Genomic DNA, 24,462 nt, shown 5'->3' on the forward strand with positions numbered 1-24,462 from the left:
TTCTCCAGTACAGTGGGGTTCAGGTAGATTTTTTTTCTAAACAACTATAGCAGTATAGCTGCTAGTTTTTGTACTCCCTCTCACTTCCTCCTTGGTTGTTTCAAATTGGCTGGGTTTTATTATTTAACATCCTGTTGACATGATGGAGTGAGGATGATACAGTCATTTTAGACAATATATACTGCAAGTGATTGTCTCAGAGTTGTACTATCTAAATCCACCTGTTTGAACACAAAGTCACCCAATGTAGTGTGTTGCCTCATGGGATAAAAACAAAGGCCATAGTAGGGTTTGAGACCTGATTTGTCAACTAATGGTTTTTATTTAAACCCCCTCTTTGTACTAAAACCTAGAGTCAAGGCAGCTTACAAATTAAAACAGATGTTACATGGATTTGTAATTGGTTGACCAGCCAAACCCAAAGGTTGCTCAACAATGGCTCCTTTTCATCCTGGAGAGAAGTGGCCAGTGGGGTCCCACAGGGCTCTGTCCTGGGCCCAGTGTTATTAAACATCTTTATCAATGACTTGGATGACAGAATTGGGGGCATACTTATCAAATTTGCAGATGACACCAAATTAGGAGGAATAGCTAATACTCCAGAGGACAGAATCAAAATTCAAAATGACCTGAATAGACTAGAAAGCTGGGCCAAAGCTAACAAAATGAAATTCAACATGGAGAAATGTAAGGTACTGCACTTAGGGCGGAAAAATAAAATGCACAGATATAGGATGGGGGACACCTGGCTGAATGAAACTATGTGTGAAAGGGATCTAGGAGTCCAAAGAGACTACAAGTTGAACATGAGTCAACAGTATGATGCGGCAGCTAAAAAGGCCAATGCAATTTTAGGCTGCATCAATAAAAGTTTAGTGTCTAGATCAAGAGAAGTAATAGTGCCACTCTATTCTACTTTGGTCAGGCCCCACCTGGAATATTGTGTCCAGTTCTGGGTGCCACAATTCAGAAAGGACATTGAGAAACTGGAGCGTTTCCAAAGGAGGGCGACTAAAATGGTGAAGGGTCTGGAAACCATGTCCTATGAGGAACGACTCGGGGAGCTGGGGATGTTTAAAAACCTGGAGAAGAGAAGGTTAAGAGGTGATATGATAGCCCTGTTTAAATACTTGAAGGGATGTCATATTGAGGAGGGAGCAAGCTTGTTTTCTGCTGCTCCAGAGAACAGGACCTGGAACAATGGATGCAAGCTACAGAAAAAGAAATTCCTCCTCAACATTAGGAGGAACCTCCTGACAGTAAGGGCTGTTCGACAGTGGAACACACTCCCTCGGAGTGTAGTGGAGTCTCCTTCCTTGGAGGTCTTTAAGCAGAGGCTAGATGGCCATCTGTTGGGGATGCTTTGATTTAGATTTCCTGCATTGGACTGGATGGAACTCTACGATTCTATGGTGGGTTACAGATGGGCAGGGGAAGACGTCTTGAAGGTGTCTTCCCCTGAATACGGAGCCTCCAGACCGCCCCCCCGGGGGCGTGGCTAAGGTGTATGGGGCTTCCACACTGGGGGTAGTGAAGACGCCTCACCTGGGGCCGTTTCTTACCCGCAGCTTCCATACTGCCGCCTCGCAGGACGCTGCAAAGAGAGAGGCAGCTTCCGCACGGGCGGCCAAAAGCGCGGCTTTTTTTTTTCTTTTGCCGGCTGGCGGATGCGCCGCTGCGCAGCTGCGGCGCTCAGCACCGGCGGCAGAAAGCATATGTGCACATTTAAAGCACCCAGGCCCCTTTAAACTTTTCCCCCCGCCCTACCCAAGAACAGTGGTGGTCTCCTGCCAGCTGGTGATCAGCTGGTGTTGGCATCCTTGTCCGCTTGCACGTTGCCAGTCTCACCGGCATCATGGATGCCTCCTCTCCTTTGGTCCCCATGCTCTTGCTGAATCTGCAATGCACAGCCACAGCTGTCGCCGCTGCCACCGCTGTCCCCCTGCCATCCCCCATCACCTCCCTTGTACATATGTAAATATTTAAAGTTTTAGCGTTTTTTTATTGTTAGGTGAAAATGGCACAGGAATGTGTGTAGGGGTTCACTTTAAATTCCAAACTTTCCACAATTCTAGCAGCGCATGCGTACATGTTGCTCTAGGGTTAGGGTTACGAGCATTAAAATAGAGTGCAGCTGTGCTGTAGCTTCCACATCTGCATGGCATCTGACGCTCTAATTAGAGCCTCGGTGCAAACTGTGCATGTTCCAGGACCCCGACTCATTATGCGACGCAGCAGACATGGAGCTTTTAAATGGGCAACTTAAATTAGCGGCGTAACAATTCTGGCGTACCGGTGCAGCAGCTTACAGACGGAGATGCGCAGCTGCGCAGTATATAGAAAAGAATCGGGGAAAAGCGGCACCCTTTTAATGCCGCTTCTTCCCGCTTGGGGCGTGCATGCGGCGCGTTCATGACGGCATTCAGGTAAGGGCCGTCTGAAGGCTACACCTTCATGATGTCATGAACACACCCCTTTTTGCCCGTCTGTAACCCGCCTATGATTCTATGATAATAGAGTTAAAGCATTATTTTAAAAATCCCCATTAAGATGGAATTAAAAAAAACTAACAGCACTAGAAACAATTTAAAACACACAATCAAAATGATTTCAAACAGTACAGCTAATACAGTACACTACTTTCTTTAAAGCCCTTTCTTTTAAAACCTCCAGTTCTCAGAAGCCCATCAGAATATTTTTTAAAGTCTTTTCCTGATGAACAGACAGTGAAGAGGGGGCCTTTACAACCTCCCTAAGAAGGGAGCCCCAGAGCCTAGGGGCAGCCACTGAGAAGTCCCTACTGTGCATTCCCACTAGTTGCACTTGTGAAGTGTCGACCTCTCTTGAGGATCTCTGTGCCTGGAAAGGCTCATGTGGGGAGATATGGTCTCTTTGATAGGCTGGGCATATGCCATTTACAAATGATAAACATAACCAGTGTTTTGAGTTCTGCCCAGAAAGGGACTACAGTCAGTGGAATTGTTGGAGCAGGGGACTTGTATGATCCCTGTAAATAGCCCCATTAACAATCTGGCTGCAGCTCTTTGTACCATCCTCAAAGTCTACTCCATGTGATTAGTATGTGCTAAATATTTTGATCCTGAATTGTCACAACTTTGGCAGTTTGGGCATAGGGATTGGATTCGGGGGAAACTGGCACCTGGTTGCTTGTCATGCCAAGTCTTGGGTATGACAGGTAGAAGCCACTACGTTTTTACCAAACTCAGACAGGGTTCTTGGCTCTGTCTCACTCACCAGTGGCAGAGCAATGCAGTTGGAATATCACATCTATTATTCCAGATCTAGTCATCATTTGGACTGGATGAAGTGGCCTCCATCAATGTGCAAATGGGTCAGCCAGTCTTTAGAGCTGGCCCCATGCTGGGCCACACTTCCTCAGCTGTAACCAACAAAGTTGTGGCCTGTTTCAGTTCCAGCAACTGAAATGTATTTGATCTGGCCAAAGGGATCGCATCACTTTTCCCACTTGATCTGTAACACACATTTATGAACCAGTTTTGACCATGATATTTTCCAAATTGTGTGTGTGTGAGTGTGTGTATGAGAGAGAGAGAATCCAAGTTAGGACTGATATTTCCTTCCAGAGGTCAGAAAACTTCCCTTTTTGGAGTATATGCTAGCTATGGGATTTTGAGGGCTGTAGTTCAAAATAAGAAGTTTTCCAAATTCTGCTCCATTGTCCAGACACTGTAGTAAAGGTGTCCAGACAGAGGAGCAACCTCTGCTGTTTGTGTCTTCAGGTACATCTATTCTGTAGAAACAATGTTGTTTGTGATACCACTAACTGCCATGGTTCCATGCTACAGAATCCTAGGATTTATAGCTTTGTATAGCTAGGCACCAGCACTCTTTGGAAGAGAAGGCTAAAGACTTTGTAAAACTAGAAACCCCAGGATTCCATAGAACATAGAGCTATTGGCTTGGGTCCAAGCTATCTCCGGGACCGCCTTCTCCCCTACAATCCTCCCCGCGCACTCCGCTCCTCTGGGAGAGGCCTACTTCAGCCACAAAAATCTAAGCTTTCGACTACCTCCCAGAGGGCATTTTCCATCGTCGCCCCCAGAATGTGGAACGGCCTGCCGGATGAGATCCGTCTACTTACATCCTTAGACAGCTTTAAAAAGGCTGTTAAGGCGGATCTCTTCCGGCAGGCCTTCCCAGAATAGAGAACCCGGCCTTAGAAGAACATCTGGGAAAGATACTGCTGCTCCCACTGATTGTTTGCGGGTGTGATGTTGCTGACTTTTTGGTCAGTTTTTAACTGTATGTTTGTGTATTTTTTGTTTTGTGCCTTTTTAAATACTGTATTGGATTTAATACTTTTTTAAGGAGGGGAGGGTATTAGGGATTTTATATGTTCTGTATTTTTAACTTTGTTAGCCGCCCCGATTGTTCTCAGAGGGGCGGGATACAAATAAATTTTATTATTATTATTATTATTATTATTATTATTATTATTATTATTGCACTTAAAGTGGTGTTACACAACATTGTTTCTACAGTGTAGATACACTCCTGATCAGAAGTTGGAAAGAGTCCTAGAGATGTAATTAACTGGAAGCTTGCCATAAATGATCCAGGATGGCAAAACTACTGATGCTGTTTCTCTAGTCCTGTATGCATTTTGTTATGTCCTTGTCCCTAATTAAGTCACAGGTTTTTCCCCCAAGCATATGGTTTGGCTCATCTCCTGATAATGCCCATTGGCAGAGGTGTTCCATTGCAGCAGGCATGTTATTCTGCTTTAGAGGAAAATTGTTTTGCTTGGTGGAAGCCACTAAGTTGCCTTTCCAAGTTTTCCCATCCCTTTCATGTCCGTTTATCTGCTGGTTGTTTTGATAGTGTGCATGTCTTTGGGAGAGCAGCTGAATCATCATGACTTCTGATGGCTCAGTTTTAGGTTTTTTGTAAACTGTGCTGCATTCTTGGATTCCCTGTATATTCAGCAATGCTTTCCACTTCTCATCCATGTATATTGATTGTATTTTAATCCATGTTGTAAGCCGCCCTGATTTCTAGAAGGGCGGGATATAAATAAAAATTTTATTATATTATTATTATTATTTATCCTGTCTTAGAAGAAGCAATTGCAAAACATGTATCTTTGGCCTCCATTGACACCTCACATCGCCTAACAGGAGTCTTGGTTGGCTCATGCTACAGTGAGATTTTGTGTAAGGAAAATATTTCATGGTCATGTAACAGCAGGACTACCAAACCTGCAGGAACACCAGCTAATGAACAGCAACTGCCACAGGCAAAGCCTGAGGAGAGAATTCCTCCAAAAACTGAGTCTGTTGGGTGGATTCTGGTGCCAGCTTCAAGCACACACTGGCCTCTGTTGTGCTGTGGTGGTTGTTTTTGACCCGAAACTGCTCCTTGGCTGGACGGATGGCCACCATAAACTGACGCTTGAAGGTCTCACTCAGAGCAATGTAGAGGAAAGGATTGAGGCAACTATTGGCATAGCCCAAGCTAATGGCAAAATTGTAGGCATAGATGAAAGCAACAGAAGGAGTGTCTATCCCAAGATGCACTAGCTGCAGGATGTAGAAGGGGGCCCAGCAAATAAAGAAGGCAGAGCAGATGGCAACGGCCATCCGGGTGACCTTCTTGGTGCGGACCCGGAGACTCCTCTGGGGTAAGGGCACTACTGTGGTGGCCATATGCTGAAGGATCTTAAAGTAGACCACACAAATGATGAACAGTGGGATGGCAAAAGCAAGCATGAACTGGTAAATAGTGAACCAGTAGATATCAGTCTCTGGATTAGGAAGCAGAAGAGCACACCGGACAGTCCCATCCTCCAAAGGCATCAGCCCTGCATACATCCACACTGGGATGATAGTAAGAAAAGAAAGGAGCCAAACTAGTCCAATCACCAAGGCTGCCACATATGGCGTCCGGACGTAAGTCGACTTGAGGGGGTAGACAGTTGCCAGATAACGGTCTAGAGTCATGACAGTCAGGATGTTGGTGCTGGTGATCTGGCTGTTGGTATCTAGAGCAGTGATGATGGTGCACAGAGGAGATCCAAAATACCAAGCGCCATTGCCAAGGAGCTGGTGGATGAGGAAGGGCATGCCCAGCAGAAAGAGCAGGTCCACAATGGACAGGTTGAAAATGAAGATATCAGGCACTGTCTGTTTGCACCTCAGCTTCTTCTTCTTGATAATAGTATAGATCACAACTAAGTTCCCAACTATGCCAAGGAAACAAATGATGCCAAATAAACTAGGCATAATCACGTTTGCGTAGGAAGTTGGCCTTTCCACTACTGCCAAAAAAGGGGGTGGGGGTGGGGAGAGAGAAGAAGAATAGATAAGCAATTGTGAATACTTTGAAGTTCTATTTGTTTTTCCAGGTAGAATACAATTGCTGCCCCCCCAACCAACCTTGCCCCATGGAATCAATGGGATTTACATAAATATTGACTTCATACTGGGCAAACAATTTGGTGGGTGTATTCTGTTTGGGAGTAGCAATTGGATTTATGCATTGTTTCCAGAAGGGAAGGATTGGTCAGTTCACAAGTATCCTACATCAGAGACTCAATTTTCACACATAAACAGGGTCTTAAGGAGAAGAGCCTAACTGGGTCAAATGAAAGACCTCCAGGATCCTGTTTCCCACAGTGGCCAAGGCTGCCCACAAGAAGCAGTATATAAGAGCTGCTGTTTCCGAGCCACTGGAATTGAAAGGCATGCTGCTTCTGAAACTGGAGGTACACTATAGCATTGATAGCCACATTACAACCTCTCCTGCTTGGGCTTCCTATAGAGTTGGGGTGACTGATCCTGCTACAAGAGGTAGCCATGCAATCTAAACAATCCTCCTCCCCATTATCATTTTTTTAAAAAAATCTAGAATGTGTAAAAGGTATTCTTTGGGGTCAGAACTCCCAGATAGAGTAGAAGATGGAGCCAGTTTATTTTCTGCTGCTCCAGTGACACAAAAAAAGATTCACTCCAAACATTATTCTTTACTATAAGAGCTGTTTGACAGTGGAATGGACTACCTCAGGTGGTGATGGCCTCTCCTTCATTGAAAGTCTTTAAATATGGCCAATGGCTATGCTAACTAAGAGATCCTGAGAGCTGCAGTCCAAAGAAGGAACATTTACATATAATAAATAAAATAATAAAGATTTATTTCTAGCCCGCCCAATCACGAAGAATTCTGTTTTTTAACACATTATTGATAGGTCCAGGTTGGTGTCTGGTATAGATCAAGCCTAAAAACATTGTCTCATGGCAATGGCTCATAGTCCACTTCTCACCTCTTCTGACAGTCTGATGCTTTCTATGACAGGGTCTCAGAAGTAAAGAGATAAGGACCTTCCCACCCACCAGCCCCTGTCTGATATAAAATGGACAGCAGAAGGACACTACTTCATGTGAAGCACCAACAGAAGTGCCAAAGGCTCAGTCTAGTTCTCATAAAAGGCTCCCATGTTACTTTGATGTGATCACTGAAAGATCACTTTTCCCCTCTATACACCAGACAGCCTTGGCACCTATTGTTTACCTGTTGTCCAAACTCCATTTATGGGGTTGACTCCACAATAAATATTGTGGAGTTAAGAGTCTTCTTGCAACCAGTGGAGGTGTCAAATGTGGAAAAGGCAAGCCTGTTGTTTTTGTTGTTGTGTGCTTTCAAATCATTTCTGATTTACAGTTTCCCTAAGAGGGGGGTTGCGTTCCTCTGTGGCTGAGAGTGTGGCTTGGCCAAGATCACCCAGTGGGTTTCCATTATCTCCTGTAGTTTTTTAACACATTATTGATAGGTCCAGGTTGGTGTCTGGTATAGATCAAGCCTAAAAACATTGTCTCATGGCAATGGCTCATAGTCCACTTCCCACCTCTTCTGACAGTCTGATGCTTTCTATGACAGGGTCTCAGAAGTAAAGAGATAAGGACCTTCCCACCCACCAGCCCCTGTTTGATATAAGATGGACAGCAGAAGGACACTACTTCATGTGAAGCACCAACAGAAGTGCCAAAGGCTCAGTCTAGATCTCATAAAAGGCTCCCATGTTACTTTGATGTGATCACTGAAAGATCACTTTTCCCCTCTATACACCAGACAGCCTTGGCACCTATTGTTTACCTGTTGTCCAAACGCCATTTATGGGGTTGACTCCACAATAAATATTGTGGAGTTAAGAGTCTTCTTGCAACCAGTGGAGGTGTCAAATGTGGAAAAGGCAAGCCTGTTGTTTTTGTTGTTGTGTGCTTTCAAATCATTTCTGATTTACAGTTTCTCTAAGAGGGGGGGTTGCCTTCCTCTGTGGCTGAGAGTGTGGCTTGGCCAAGATCACCCAGTGGGTTTCCATTATCTCCTGTAGTTTTAATAGTTGTGTGGAAGAGTAATTTGAGTCCTTTGTTAGGGATGCACCACTGGCTGAAATTCCCTTTTTAATGCAATTATTAAAGCTGTAATAGAGCTGTCCTCTAACTTTATCTGGCTACCCACCTCACCCATATCTACCAGGAAATTTGAAGCTGCTTCTGCAGATATGAAATTTCTAAGCAGCATCTTGAATATATGAGCATCTTTATATTTTAAGTGATTTGTAACAAGTAGGTTGCCAGCCTTTTCCCAATTCTTGGAACACCTGTACTATCATTAGCTTGATGGCTAACAGAAATGTGTATGGTGAACCTTTCCCCAGCCTGGAGATAACCAGAAAGCAACCCTGCTGAATTTGTTCCCCACACACAGTCACACAAATCTTTTTATTAGAAAAAATGTTGGCAAGTCTGCTTTCTTTATGCCAAGGAAAGACAAACTGTAATAAAAGGGAATAGATCCTGTGAAGAAAACTCTGTGTTGATTCACCTGTATTGACCACATGGTGAATGGATTTAAAGAAAGACTATCTAACTTATGGACAAGGGATAACATTTTGAGTAAATGCTCCAAACAGTCCCGGTGTTTACACAATGTGTCATCCACCCAAAATATCACTGAACAATACATTCTTTTCCTTCCCCTATGGGCATTCACCTCCCTTGTCCATTTCAGAAAAGCAGGTGTTAGTATGATAATCCTTTCAAGGAGGATTAATTATCTGCCCACATTTCAGTCATGCAGAAACTCTGGAGTCACTTTGTCCCAGCTAGTTATTAATCCAAAGGAAGGCTCATTATGGAGGTTTGATTAACTCTCCATCATACCCAAGCAAAATGGAAAGGGACCTGTTGTTTCATAGCTAACACTGTCAAGCCCACATAGCCCTGTTCCAGCTATTATAAAGCAGATGTCCCCTGCCTATTTCTCAGTGCCTGGAGGTAGGGAGATTAACTCAAGAGTCCCCTTGTTCTCCCACCCACCTATGCCACTACCTACTGGGTGCTAGCATAGTTCTTTTGCTACCCCCCTCTGGGTTTCTACGAATATCAAAGATTATTAGGAACAGTTTATCAGCTGGAAACCTGAATGGCTCTAGGAACACAGCTCTGTGCTATAAAATCTGCAGCTTTTCCAAAGGCCTTTAAAATAAGGATTAAGGAAGTAGAGAAACCCTGGGGCAGCAGTTGTTCAGTTCAGACAGCCACTCCTCTGCCTGGTGCCCTCCAGATGTGTTGAACTATAACGTCTATCACCCTGAGCTATGTTCAGTAGGGGTGATGAGAGTCCTACTCCAAATCATCTGGGGGGCATCAGATAAGCTGGACTTTACTTCTGCAGTTTTGACTGCTAGTGTTACATCCTGTACTTTCAAAAGATTCCCAGTAAGGTGATCTTCAATACATGCAGGAAAATAACATCCTGGATGAAAATCTTCAGAGCCAAAGATGTGGCAGCTTTGGCCCTCCAGATATTTTGGAGATCAACCCTCTTGGCCATAGCCAGCATTACCAATGCTCACTGCCCTGAGTTATCTTTATGCTTCCCCCCCTCACTGAGAGCATAGCTAACTTTAACAGTTGGCATGTCAACTTCATATACAACAGGGATGGTGAATTTTATGGCCTGCCACATATTGTTCATCCTATCCTCCTTTAGCATTAGCTATAATAGGACTGATGGGAGTTGTAACACCTGGAGACCCACACATTGTCAATCCCAGCACAGGATGATCATATGTAAAGAGGAGGATCCTGTCTTTATTGTTTCTAGGCCCCTGCCTAAAGAGACACAATCTATCAGATTAGGTGAACAGATGTCAGGGATGATGGGAGTTGTAGCTCTTCACCTCTGGCTCGAACTCACCACCTTGTTACGCACCGCGCTGACCAGTTTTGGCCAGTGGTTAAAGCTTTGCTCAAAAGCAGCAGAGTTACAGAGAATAGGCTGAAGACCCTGACAAACTCTCCAAGCCTTCTCACTCTTGCTTCCACAGAAGTCTTCCCACTTCTTCAGGATCCAGCTGGCTCTTGTCTCTTCACTCAAGACACCAGACAACTCAGTAGTCTTATATAAAAGATCTACTTTATTCTACTATATACAGCTCCAAAACTATCCAACACAACTCCAATACAACAATACTCCCCACTACTACTACCCACAAAATACATTGGGATTCATAGCCATTATTATAGTCCTTGGATAATACCACCCACTCTTGTCAGTTTCCACCCAGTGGGCGTGTACATCCACTCTCATTGGTTCTCTTGGTTCAACCCACAATTAGTGATTTCATCATCTCAGCCTTGACCACTTAACAATTCTCAGGTGTGTTCAATTATCCACTTTGCATTTCTGTCCTTGGCATTGAGGACTTGTTAATTACATTACCTTTTACACCTGTGTGGCTCTTAATTGCTTCTGCTGAGTCACCCTGACTCTCACATACAAGTTTTATTTCACTCACTGTATATCCCATGTTGCTTTTTCCTTAACATTATATACTATAAATGCAACTGTATAATAAATTCAATTTTTGATATTTCAAGTAGAAAATACTGGCCTGAAAGAACAAATAGTCTGACCTGATACACAAAATAATAATAATAATAATAATAATAATAATAATAATAATAATAATTTATAGCCTGCCCAATCACAAGGAATCTAGGCAGATTACAGCAATAAAAATACAATAGTTGCATTTTTCCCTTGTTCTTAGTAGCTGTGTGAAGGAGGGAATTTTGGCATATACACCTTCTCCTGAGAAAACCTAAGGCTGCTCAGATAATTTCTTCTGCACATGTTGATGCAAAATAACATTGTGGAGATCAGGATTCATATTTCACTTCAAAAGCCCAGAAAAGCTGAAAAAATTTGGCATTCTGCCTTTTCCCACCTTGAAGGCACAAGAACCTTGCCAGAGATGAAGGGGGAAGGGGGAATGATATATATGCAGCTCATCTGTGTCAGCTTGATGCCAAAAGCAGGATATCTTGGTTTGTGCACCTGTGACTCTTACTAAATGACACTCATGCCAAGGCACAATGTCATTGCAGCATTTCCTCACCCACCCTCTGTGCCATCTGAAATACAGAACAATGTTCAGCCCACATCATGGTGAGGCTGGCAGGGGACAAAAAGAACAAAAGGCATATAAAAGAAAGGGCAGAGAGGTACTTTCAGAAATAAATGGTGGCCATTGTTCAAAGGAGAAATGGACTTTAAGCTTTTGTACTACAGTTAGCTGGGGACATTGCTAGATATCAAGAGAGCTTGGAAAAAACCAAAGCTTGAAAAATATACTTGGGGGCCTATTACATCCAGAATCCTCGAGGGGATTGTGGGTATTATTGTCCAAAAAGTGCAAGCAGTGCAATTTCACTTGTCTGGGTAGATAACCTGTTTTTTACAGAGCTTCTGTTTTGTTAATGCTAAGGTTTAACTTGTACATTCAATTTGGGCATGAGATACAATATTTAAAAAGTAATTATGGGGAGCTTCTCATAAGTAGCAGCAGGTTGGCTGAATCCTTTCTCTTTCCACACCCAGATCATTCCTTAGTACAAGAAGCTCATAAAAGGCTACTATCACCCAAATCATACTAAATAAACTGTGTTCTCTGCCCAAGCTCTCGCCAACTCCATTCTCTGCTTGCAAAGGATTTGTCAAAGAGAAGACTCTATTCACTGAGAACAAGTCTCTGAAAGAGGTTGATTTGAAGATACTTCCAAGTGTAGGATTTTCAGATATTGGGCTTCCTAACTGAGTTGGCCTAACACTGCCAACTACAAACAAGATGTGAACTGGAACTAATAGACTGGTAGCAGGCATTCTGCAGGTGGTTCGCTCAAACAGAGCAATGATCCATCCCAAATTGCATATTGTTTAATCTTTCTTTGTTATTATCACTTCTGGACATAACTTTAGGAAACATATTAAAAGCTTAAGCTTTTCTACATGTTACATTGACTTAATTGACAACCTAAAATATAAGAACGACTGCAACAGTGGTGTGTACAGATAACTCTACTACACAGGCTGTTCACACTGGATGTAGTTCCCTGTTTCAGTATAAACCGAGGGGGGGGGGGGTAACACAGGATCTCTTTAACATGTCAAGTGGCCTTTATTAGAATATTTCAAAACATCTTCCCTTGCAAATCCTTCTCTCATTTTCCTCCATTATTTTATAGATTTTTATTCAGGCTGGAACTTTTAATCTTTTAATTGGTCACCTCAATCTGCCAGAAACATTTTGACCAAGTGAAATAATGCCATGAGTTCATTAGAATAAGTTTCATTTCTTTCTGTCTGTCTTTCTTGATGTATAATAGGTATGAAAACTTGACAATTGATGGGGCAGTTGACAAGCTCTATCTTTAAAAAATCCATTCTCTCCCCTCCCCCATTTTTTTAAACAAAAGATACTATGGCTGTATATACACTGCAGAATTAATGCAATTTGACACCGCTTTAACTACCAATGGCTCCATGCTATGGAATCCTGGGATTTATAGTTTTGTGGGATATTTAGCCTTCTCTGTCAGAGTGCTCTGATGTCACAACAAACTACAAATCCCAGGAGTCCATAGGATGGAGTCATAGCAGTTAAAGTGGTATCAAACTGCATTAAATCTGCAGTGTGGCAGCAGCTACAGGTTTGGGTAAGGTACTGTGACTAATCCAAGAGCTTGGCTAAGGGAGGACATGAATCAAGGTCTCCTTTGTTTTAAAGCAAACATTCTTTCTATCATGATAACCATATCAGTTTCTATACTGCTTTCCATAGCTAACGATATCTCAAGAGCTGTGCACACCATTTTGACTTTTCTTTGTAAAACTGAATGGATTTTCCTCCTCCAAACCTCTCATCCTGCTTTATCACTCTTAACAAGTCTCTTGCTTCACATGCAGCATGACCCTAAGCCTTAAAGTGGGATTTATAACCTAATCTTCAACAGGACTGATGGATTTCACTAGGAGTACTTATTTGTAAGTACGTTGAGCATAACAGGTTTACCTCCTAAGAAATATTACAGTCTTAGGTCCTAACTTACGCATTTTTTCAAACCATAATGTAGATACACGCTTTGGTTTCTTTTTAACTACGCATGAAACATGCCCTGGGTGTCTATCATCAGTGCTGTTGTCTTTGTCCCCACAAGCTCACAGAGTGGTAGCTCTGGTGCCACAACAAACTACAACCCCCAGAATCCCATAGCATGGAGTCATGGTCTTTGAAATGGTGTCAAACTGGATTGTTTTTGTCATGTGGATCCAGCCAGAGTTCTCCAACCCTTTGCCAGCGCAAAAACCAACACCATGGTTAGTGAACTGGTATTTTGGGAGGCATATTTTGAAACTAAAGAACTGCTAAGATTAATGTATGTCATCATTTAATTCCTTAGCCACCCATTTAAAACTGCATTTTAAAACTCAGTTTCAATGTGTGAGCTGAAAAAGCTTTTAAGGTTTATTGTTTTGCTGCAGGTTAGCTATGTGTCCCTTTTAAACAATAAATGAAATGCTGCCTTCAGTGTAGCTGGAATAAATTGCTCTCCATTTAATAGCCTCAAAAGCATAGTCTACATCTCTTTAGGCTGCAATTCTCCGCATGCTTGCTTACCTGAGAGCATGCCCCACCAAATCCAATGGGATACACTTCTGAGAAGCCAAACAAATACACTGGGTCAATTAGGAGGTTAAAAGCAAGCTGGTAAATGGATGAGAAACCTTTAATAAACTGAAACCCCAACTATTTTTTTTAAATGAAAGACAAGGAGACAAAAAAAATGTAGCTAAAAGGTCCAGGAATTGTCAGCCTTAATATAAAGGAGTAATCCAGGACATGGATGTCTGTCTTTATTATTCTCTTCCAATTAGTCAACAAGGACTTGTTGCTGTTCTCCTGCTGCTAGGTATTTAAAACAAGCCCTTGGAAAGGGTTCAAAATGGGTGGTTGTCCCCTACATATCTAGGAGCCAGTGTGGTGTAATGGTCTGGGGGTTGGGCTTGACAAGTTTCTTCAGGTGGGCATTACCCTTGCTGCCCACTGAGGCTGAGAGAATGTGACTTAGCAATAGCATGCTGTTGCTGACTCTGGAGACCAGGGTTCAGATCCCAGCTCCGTGAGGTAAACCCACCTTGAGTAAGTAAGGTGCCCTGGTTGTAATAATAATAATAACAATAATAATGAAATGTTATTTCATTTCGCCTCTCCCTCTGGGTCCTGCAGCCACAAGGTTGTGAGTTTGATCCCAGAGGGCTCCCAGGTTGATTCAGCCTTGCGTCCTTTCCTAGGTCAGTAAAATGAATACTTGTTGGAGGCCATTGGATTACAGATTGTAAACTGCTTAAAGAGTGTTGGGTTCACTACAAAGCGGTAGAGAAATGTACATGCTATTGCTATTGCTAAGTCACACTCTCTCAGCCTCAGAGGGCGGCAAGGGCAAAGCTTCCCTGAAGAAACTTGCCAAGAAAACCCCATGATAGGGTTGCCTTAGGGTCACCATAAATCGAAAATAACTTGAAAACAGACAACACACACATGCAGACATCTACCCACTCAGGGGGCTCATCGCTTTAGGGGGCAAATAGCCCTCTGCCTCGAGAAGAAACCCAGAAGAAGAGCCCCAGGGGAGCTGTCCAGAGCTGGTGGTGCTGAAAGGAAATAGTTCCTGCAACCTGTTGCATCTCCAAGGACTGGCCGGCGAGCCAAGAGGAGGATAACCAAGAGAGAGAGCATACCAAGGGATCTTGCAGCATCTTTGAGACTTAAGAAAGAAGCTGGCAGCCTGCGCTTTCCAAGACTTGAGTCTACTTTCTTAGATGCTGAGAAAGACACAGAGATTGGGAGAGGGAAGGAGGGAGAAGATAAGGCGCTGAAGAAAACATACACAGAGACACACTATTAATAAGGCACCTTTTCATCTTTTATGGCTTCTGTCTTTGTTCAGCTGCATTTTGCTCGACTCACGGCAGCCTCCCTATTCCTATCCCCCCTGGTCTAGAGTAAGTCCCATCGGACGCCAGCGGGGTTACTTCTGAGCAGAGCGGGAGGAGAGCCCGCGTGTTGCACTGGTTTTTAAGTGCTGAACTCTGCAGACCAGGGTTCGAATCCCGGCTCGGCCATGGAAACCCACTGGGTGACCTTGAGCAAGTCACACTCTCTCAGCCTCAGAAGATGGCCCCTCTGAAGAAGCTTGCCAAGAAAACCCCCAGGATAGGGGTCGCCTTAAGTCGGAAACGACCTGAGGGCATACAACAGCAACAACAAGGAGGCAGTAGAGGTAATAGAGCACCAGCGTGGCGTAGTAGCACCTTAAGCCTTTATGCCTCTGGAGATCGAGGCTGGAATAAGCCATGGAAACCCACTGGGGGTCAGCTTGGGCCGGTCACACTCTCTCAGCCTCAGAGGAAAGCAAAAGGCGAACCTTGCCAAGAAAGCCCCCTGATAGATAGTGTCGCCTTAAAAGACTTGACGGCACCCAACCACAATTCTTAAGAGGTTGCATGATTTGCAATGCAAGTAGGCTGGGGAAAGGCAGGTCGCGCAGGTGGGTGGAAGATGCCCAGTCCCCCTCCTAGCCTCGCCAAGTGTTGCCACATTTGGGTAGGCGAGGGTTTGGGCATCTTCTTGGCAAGCCTCCTTGGCAAGGGCAGCCAGCCCACTCCAGGGGAAAAACCCCTGCTTCTCCTTCGCTTCCCTCCCTCCCTCCGGGCCTTACCTGATCCGTTCCTGGCGGGGAAGAGGGAGGCATTCCCTGGCCCAGAAAGCCCGGAGCCGTTCCCGAGGGCCATGGCTCCCTTTGGCCGAGGGAGACCGGGGAGGCGAAGGAGGGAGGGAGCCACGAAGATCGCCCGGGAAGAAGGGGCCCAGCAACTTGGGCCAAGTCCAGCAGAGATGGCAGCAGGAGCAGGAGGCTCTTCTAAGTCTGCCCAGCCCAGCTTTGCTCTTCTGTCTCTGCAGAAATCCCCCTCCAGTCCAGGGGCTTCCTTAGCAACACCCCCCTCCTATCCCTTCGTTCTCCTTCAGCCCCAAATCCAGAGGCTTCCAGCTGCCCAGTTCTGGAAGGAGGATGGGAAGCTTCTCCCAACTCCGGAGGGCTTCCAGATTCTGTGATTCTCTGGAAAGATGACTGGAGGCTTCTCAGAGCACCCTAGAGCTGGAAGAGAGACCCCCAAAGGTTATCCAGTCCGACCCCATCTTGCCATGCAAGAACTCCCAATCAAAGGACCCTCTACAGATGGCCATCCATCTCCCCAGTCCTGAGGGTTTCCAGATCCTCTGCTTCCATCCTTCTGAAAGGATGGTTGAAGGCTTCTCCGATCTCCTGAAGCTTTCCAGATCCTCAGCAGCCCAATTCTGAAAGGATGACTGGAAGCATCTCAGAGAACCCCAGCCCTGGAAGAGAGAGACACCCCCCCAAGGAGGGCCCTCCGGCCCGACCCCCATCCTGCCATGCAGGAACTCCCTATCAAAGCTACAGCAGATGGGACAGAGGGCCACAGCATTTCCCCTTGACCTCCACCTCCCAAATCCGGAGGCTTCCCGGATCCTATATGATTCCGACCAGGCCAGTTCTGAAAGGATGGTGGGAGGGTTTGGGGGACCTGAAAGGATGCTTCCCGCTGCCCCCCCCCTGCAAGCCCCTTTGCCAGGGAAGGAGGTCCGGAGGCTCCTCTGCCTCCTTGCCACAAGCGCCCACTGACTGACTGCTTGGCTTCCACGTCGCCCCCGGTGTCTGCGGGATCTGTGTGTGTGTGTGTGTGTGTTGGGTGAAGGGGGGGATCGGGGGCAGGGGGGAGTGGAGGGGCTGCCTCTGCCTGCAGAGGGAGGAGGGCCGGGTTTTGGGGGAGGACCTCCAATGAAGGCATGGGGGGGACTGGGATGGAACCATCGCCCCCTCTTAAGGGATCTCAGCAGCCTCAGGGTGATCGGGCGTCCTCCTTTTCTAGGACACGTCCTCCATTTTTCAACCTCCAATAAACCGGCGTCACTAGAAGGGGGGTGCGGACTGCACCAGGTGATACCCTAAAGTTGGTTTGACCCTACTGCTCCTCGAATGAATGAATGAAATATTTATTTATATCCCACCTCTTCCGCTTTGGGGATCGAGGTGGGTAACAACATTATATAGTACGTAAAGATCAAACATTAAAACCCACAAAAACCCTGCCTAACCCTCCCACCCAAATTTAAAATTACATAGTAGGACACAGTTAAATATATAACAACACATCACAAGTATTGCACAGTCCGCAATGAAAGAGGTGGTGGAAAAGTTTCAATTGGTTCTGGGCAATTTTCAGTCTGGGTTTTTCTTCTTTTTCAATTTTCTTTAACATAGAATCCTAGAATCCTAGAGTTGGAAGAGCCCACAAGGGCCATCCTGTCCAACCCCTTTCTGCCATGCAGGAATGCACGACAAAGGCACTCCAAACAGATGGCCATCCAGCCTCTGTTTGAAGACCTCTAAGGAAGGAGACTCCACTACGCTTCGAGGGAGTTTGTTCCACTGTCGAACAGCCCTTACTGTCAGGAAGTTCCTCCTAACGTTGAGGGGAAATCTCTTTTCCTGGAGCTTGGATCCATTGTTCCGGGACCTATTCTCTGGAGCAGCAGAAAACAAGCTTGCTCCCTCCTCAATATGACATCCCTTCAAATATTTAAACAGGGCTATCATATCACCTCTTAACCATCTCTTCTCCAGCATCACCTTTTAACCAAATCTTCATTGCATACATGGAAATACATTTAGGCTGTGCATAGGATATTGTAATTTGAAGGTATCATTTTGATTTTACCAGCTGGGAATGTCAAAACTATTTGCCTGACATTCAGTGGTAGATGCCAATTAGAATTGACAAGTAACATTAGTACAAAAAAGCATTACTAAGGATTCTATCTGGTGTGAAATGAGAGGAGATCACTGGAGGGGGGGGTGACACCAACCCTAGTGATGCCACTGCTCAGATGTCCTCCTTTTCCAGGACACATCCTCCATTCCAGCCTGAAATAGTCCAGGTCTAGGAAAGGTTACGCTCAGGATGATTGGACATCCTCCTTGTCCAGGATACATCCTCCATTCCAGTCTGAAATAGGTCAAGTCTATCAAAGTTTATGCTCAGGGGTGGCCAGACACATCCTCCTTTTCTAGGACCCATCCTCCCTTTCAACCTTCTGTCCTGGAGGAATCACCAAATGTCCTCCATTTGGAGCCTGGCTAAGAAGCATGAATATACATTTCCACGTGTGTGTTTTTTTTAGCTTTTGTTTGGCCATGTCCTACATTGTTCTTCAATGGTCTCCATTTCAGTCTTCTCTTCCCGGAGGCTCCATTTGGAGCCTAAGAAGCATAAATTTACATTACTATGAGTGTTTTCAGTTTTTATTGACCAGACCAACCATTCCACAGAACCTCACCTTGCTTCTTTACAATGCCAGGTCGGTGAAAAATAAGACCTATATCATCCAGGATCTTCTCCTGGATGAGGATGCCAACCTGGCTTGCCTCACAAAGACCTGGCTGGGGGAGGATAGTGCTGCTACATGGGCGCAGGCCCTCCCAGCCGGGTACTCTGTCAGTGAGCAGGTGAGGGGAAGTGGGCGGGGGGGGGGAGTGGCTCTGGTTCATAAGAACACCTTGACCTTGACCAGGATACCTGTCCGGAATACAATCCATTTCAAGTGTATGTACCTCAGCCTGAAGACCAGGGATAGATTGGGGATTTTGCTAGTCTACCGGCCATCCCGTTGTCTAGCAGACTCCCTGACCAAGCTGACACAGCTGGTCTCTGAGCTGGTGTTGGAGACCCCCAGACTCTTAGTTTTGGGGGACTTCAACATCCCGCTCGAGACCAGCTTAACAGGCGCGGCTCGGGAGTTCATGGATACCATGACAAACATGGGCCTATCCCAATTGGTCAATGGGCCTACACATTGTGCGGGTCATACACTCAATGCGGTGTTCTGTACCGAACAGGCGTATCCGTGGGCGGAGGTGGTAAGCATCTCCGCATTGTCATGCACGGATCATTTCCTGGTCAGGACAGAACTCAGAGCCAATTTCTGCTCCTCCAGGGGTGGTGGACCCATTCGAATGGTCCGCCCTCGAAGGCTGATGGAGCCAATTGGATTCCAGAAAGCCTTAGAGGGTTTAATGGTTGGGAATGCCAGGGATCCTGTCGATGCTCTGGTCAATACCTGGAACACTGATCTTACCAGGGCTATCAACACGATCGCTCCCAAGCGCCCTTGCCATCCCGGTTCTAATCGGAGGCCTTGGTATACACCAGAGCTGAGGAGGATGAAGCGGTTTGGACAACGGCTAGAGCGCAGGTGGCGGAAGACTCACCTCTTATCTGACAGAACTCGCCATAGGAACTTGCTTTGTTCCTATCGGGAGGCAATACGTGCAGCGAAGAGAGCTTTCTCCTCTGCACGTATTGCGTCTGCAGAGTCTCGTCCAGGAGAGCTGTTTAAGGTGGTGAGGGAGATGACACAGGTGTCCCCTGCACCAAATCCCTTACTTAACCCGACGACGGCCTGCTGTGACGCATTTAACAACTTCTTTGCAGACAAAATCTCTCAGATAAGAGCCGACTTAGATGCCACCATTGAAACAGAGTTGATAGGCGAGGCGTCCAGTGACTCCGCCGATGTAGTTATACTGGATCAGTGGCAATCTGTGAGTTCCGAGGACGTGGACAAGCTGCTTGGTAAGGTGAGGAAGACAACCTGCCCTCTCGACCCTTACCCATCATGGCTGGCCATTCAGGGGGGGGGGATGCATTGATGAGATTCCTCACGGATATCATCAATGCGTCTTTCAGGGAAGGACATGTTCCATCTTGTCTAAAGGAAGCGGCTGTTAGGCCGCTTCTGAAAAAACCTTCCCTGGACCCCCTGGATATGAGAAATTACAGGCCTGTGTCACTGCTGCCATTTTTGAGCAAGGTGGTTGAGAGGGCGGTTGCCCTTCAGCTCCAAGCTGTCTTGGATGAAGCCGATTATCTAGACCCATTTCAAACTGGCTTTAGGACAGGCTTTGGGGTTGAGACTGCCATGGTTGCCTTGACCGACGATCTGCGTCTGAGCATTGACGGGGGAGTGTGACCCTGTTGGTGCTCCTAGACCTCTCAGCGGCTTTCGATACTATAGATCACGGCATCCTCCTGGACCGCCTGAGGGGGTTAGGTATCGGGGGCACTGCTTTGCAGTGGTTCCGGTCCTTCCTCTCGGGTCGGTCCCAGAGGGTGCTGCTCGGGGACTGTAGCTCCAGTAAGAGGAACCTCATTTGTGGGGTTCCTCAGGGGGCTATTCTGTCCCCGATGTTATTCAACATCTATATGAAGCCGCTGGGTGAGATAATACGGAGTTATGGTGCTGGGTGTTATCAGTACGCTGATGACACCCAAATCTATTTCTCCATGTCTCGTTCGTCGGCCTCGAATTCCAATGGCATCTCTTCTCTCAATGAATGTCTTCAAGCGGTAATGGGCTGGATGAGGAAAAACAAATTGAAACTGAATCCAGATAAGACGGAGGTGCTCACGGTAGCGGCCCCGAAACCAAGAATTGGGTTGCAACCTCCAGTCCTGGATGGGGTCACACTCTCCTCCAGTGACTGTGTTCGCAGTCTGGGGGTGCTCCTTGACTCGTCGCTCCTGATGACAAATCAGGTAAAGGCAACGGTCAGGAGCGCCTGCTATCAGCTTCGGCTGATACTCCAGCTGCGCCCTTTTCTGGAAGTAAGGGATCTCGAAACGGTTGTGCACGCACTGGTAATCTCACGCCTGGACTTCTGTAATGCACTCTACTTGGGGCTACCCTTGTGCTTGGTTCGGAAGCTTCAGCTGGTACAAAAATATGGCAGCCAGGCTTGTTTCTGGTACATCTAGGAGGGACCACATTACTCCGGTTCTGAAGTCCCTCCACTGGCTGCCTATTAGCTTCCGGGCCCGGTACAAGGTGTTGGTTATTACCTTTAAAGCCCTAAATGGCTTGGGTCCAAGCTATCTCAGGGACCGCCTCCTCCCGTATAATCCTCCCTGCGCTCTCCGGTCCTCTGGGAGGAACTTACTGCAGCCTCTAAAATCTAGGCTTGCGGAGACCTCCCAGAGGGCATTCTCTGCTGTCGCCCCAAACTCTGGAACGACCTGCCAGATGAGATCCGTCAGTTGACATCATTAGACAGCTTTAAAAAAGCTGTCAAGACGGATCTCTTCCAGCAGGCCTTTCCAGATTAACCATCCTGGCCTGGGCTCCCTGATCCCCTCTTTCCTCTTGTGGCCCCATCTTTAGTGATGGTTGAGGATCTCCAGAGGGACACCAGGGTTTTTAGTTTGTTTTAATTATGTTTTATGCTTTGATATTGTGTTTTTAATCTGTCATATTTTTAATACTTTTTTAAGGAGGGGAGGGATTATAATGTTTTTAATTTTATATTTTACTCTTGTTATATTTACTGTTGTCAACTGCCCGAATTGGTTCACCACAGGGCGGTATACAAATAATAATAATTATTATTATTATTATTATTATTATTATTGAGTCATGTCCTCCATTCTTCTTGAATGTCCTACATTTCAAGTACTTTGTCCTCCTTTGTGGTGGGGACATCTGGTCACCCTGAGCAGCCTCCCCCCACCCCCACTATGGAGAACAGAGGGAGGGAGAGGATGGCCCTCCGCAGGGTTTCATCCCCGGCCCTGGGGGCTCCCACCTTAGTCCCTGGATACCATTGGAGTTATTGTCCCACTTCTGAGCCACCCAAAAGGCATGCCAGAATGGTCTGGGTGTTGGACTAGGACTTTGAAGACCAGGGTTCAATTCCCAGCTCAGCCATGAAACCCACTGGGTGTCCTTGGGCAAGTCACACGCTCTCAGCCTTAGGGGATGGCAATGACAAACCTCCTCTGAACGAATCCTGACAAGAAAACCCCAGGATAGGTTCACCTTAAGATTGCCATAAGTTGAAAACCACTTGAAGACACATAACAACAACAAATAACAATCCTTCAGACAGTTTGACCAAAACCCCTGAAGGATCCTCTCTGCTTCTGGCATGCTGGAAACCATGGGCTCCCCTCTCCCTTCCACTGACAATTCTCCCCAGGATAAGAAGAGAGGATAAATATTTAGCTGCCGATTAGCTGCCGATTAGCTTCCGGGCGCAATACAAAGTGTTGGTTATTACCTTTAAAGCCCTAAATGGCTTGGGCCCGAGTTACTTGAGGGAACACCTCTCCCTACACAATCCGCCCCGCACCCTCAGAATAACTGGGAAGAAATCACTAGACTATGTAAATACCAGACTAGTGACCACTTCCCACAGAGCATTTTCTGCCGTGGCCCCCAAGTTGTGGAATGATTTGCCAGAAGAGCTCCATCTCATTACCACCTTGGATGCTTTCAAGAAGGCACTGAAGACGGATCTCTTCCAGCAAGCCTACCCACCAAACCTGCTATAAAATTCTCACCTTTGTCAGTATTGTATGTTTTTTACAGAGAGTAGACCAGCTGTATTGTATTGATAGTAATGTATATTTTATGCTATGCATTTAATATTGTTGAAATATGTTTTTATTGTTGAAATTTGCTGACTGCTGTAATCCCGCCTCGATCTGCAGGGAGAGGCGGGAAATAGAAATAAATTGTTGTTGTTGTTGTTGCTGTTGTTGTTGTTTGAAGGGATGTCATATTGAGGATGGAGCAAGTTTGTTTTCTGCTGCTCCAGAGACACAGAGCAATGGATTCGTGTTATAGAAAAGAGTTTTCAACTAAACATTAGGAAGAATTCCTAATAATTAGAACTGTTCAACAGTGGAATACACTGCCTCAGAGAGTGGTAGAGTCTCCTTCTTTGGAGGTTTTTAAACAGCAGATGGATGACTGTCATAGATGTTTATCACACGGAGGTTTTTGCAGCTCAGATCCAGGGTGACTCCTGGTTCAGCTATGTGAATTCATGTTATAACATGAATGTTTTTATCACACCTGGTTGCCCTTCTGTTGTCCTCCGAATCGAGAAGGAATCGAATCCAAGGCAAGTCATGTGATGTGGATTCATGCAAAGCAGAGTGAATGCAAATTGTATTACCACACCGGTGCATACCATGTGGATTCAATGATTTGAATCGGCACCCTTGCGCATTCTCAGTGGGGGTCTGAACACATTGTGACCTTGTACATTTCTGGGGTGAAAAGGGGTGCAAGTTCTTGTTCCTTGTTTCACGTAATTGCAGGATTGCGTGAATATTTGCCTCATGAATATTTCTGTGTCTTCTTCACCCCCTTTTTTTATTTTCTCTTCTATTTCAGCAATTTCAACACACAGATAGATAGATAGACAGACAGTACATATCTGTATATTCACATTCACACACATACACACATGTATATATTCCAAAAAAAAAAAATGAGTTGCCCTCAAAGTTCCCCTAAAACTGAAAGGACCACTGAAAGTAAATGGGGGAAATTTGCAACCTGGGGGGTTTGCGGTGGTGTACCAGAGCAGAAGCAAAGTTGCATTCCATGCCAGACCAATTCGGAGTGAAATCAAAGTGACCTTGGAAGCGATTTCTGTGAATTCGCTTGTAACCAATTTCACCAAAATGAGGGGTCACTTTGGAATCACTGCAGAAGCACCACGGAAGGAGCCCCCATAGAAAGGAATCGCATGTGATAACACATCACGTTATCGTGTGAATTTGCATCGTTGGACCCATAGTCACGTCAGATCTGAGCTGCAAAAAGCTGCAAAAGCCTCCATGTAATAAACACCATAGTATATTCCTGCAGCATGATGTGGCAACCAAAAAGGCCAATACAAGTCCGGCCAGAGAGAGGAGAAGGAGAGGAGCTGCTTGGCAGCCATTTTGAGACCGTGTGCTTGAGACCGTGTGCTCGTTGCTGAAGGGGAGGAGCTTCTGTGAGTCACATCTGTGAGTCACAAGGGGGCGGAGCTAGCAGACTAGCTTTATATACCAACTTCCAGAGCCTTCCAGAACAGTCCGGCCAGAGAGAGGAGAAGGAGAGGAGCTGCTTGGCAGCCATTTTGAGACCGTGTGCTTGAGACCGTG

The 24,462-nt window shown here is 45.7% G+C and overlaps 1 protein-coding gene across 2 annotated transcripts; it reads right to left on the reverse strand.

Annotated features, from left to right (window-relative positions):
- Positions 1-5,093: 5,093 nt before the first annotated feature.
- On the reverse strand, positions 5,094-16,176 carry LOC149322178 (melanin-concentrating hormone receptor 1-like). 2 transcript variants are annotated; one of them, XM_089507802.1, is made up of 2 exons: positions 16,104-16,176; positions 5,094-6,298 (listed from the first exon to the last, which is right to left on the reverse strand). In XM_089507802.1, exons 1-2 carry the CDS (start codon positions 16,174-16,176, stop codon positions 5,256-5,258), a joined length of 1,116 nt encoding a protein of 371 aa, XP_089363928.1. In that variant the 3' UTR covers positions 5,094-5,255. The 2 variants fall into 2 exon arrangements, with proteins under 2 accessions (XP_089363928.1, XP_089363934.1); XM_089507808.1 differs by having other exon boundaries at positions 5,094-6,295; positions 16,104-16,164.
- Positions 16,177-24,462: the final 8,286 nt, after the last annotated feature.

This window comes from Sceloporus occidentalis, unplaced genomic scaffold (assembly GCF_023333645.1).
Source record: "Sceloporus occidentalis isolate IW3139 unplaced genomic scaffold, rSceOcc1.0.p SCAF_1, whole genome shotgun sequence".
Lineage (NCBI taxonomy): Eukaryota > Metazoa > Chordata > Lepidosauria > Squamata > Phrynosomatidae > Sceloporus > Sceloporus occidentalis.

Bases quoted from the DNA above. Each gene is read 5' to 3' on its own strand.
- LOC149322178 (XM_089507802.1), bottom strand. From the start codon at position 16,176: ATGGCCCTCGGGAACGGCTCCGGGCTTTCTGGGCCAGGGAATGCCTCC. The intron at 6,299-16,103 runs GTAAGGCCCGGA...CTTTTTTGGCAG, and splicing joins CCCCGCCAGGAACGGATCAG to TAGTGGAAAGGCCAACTTCC.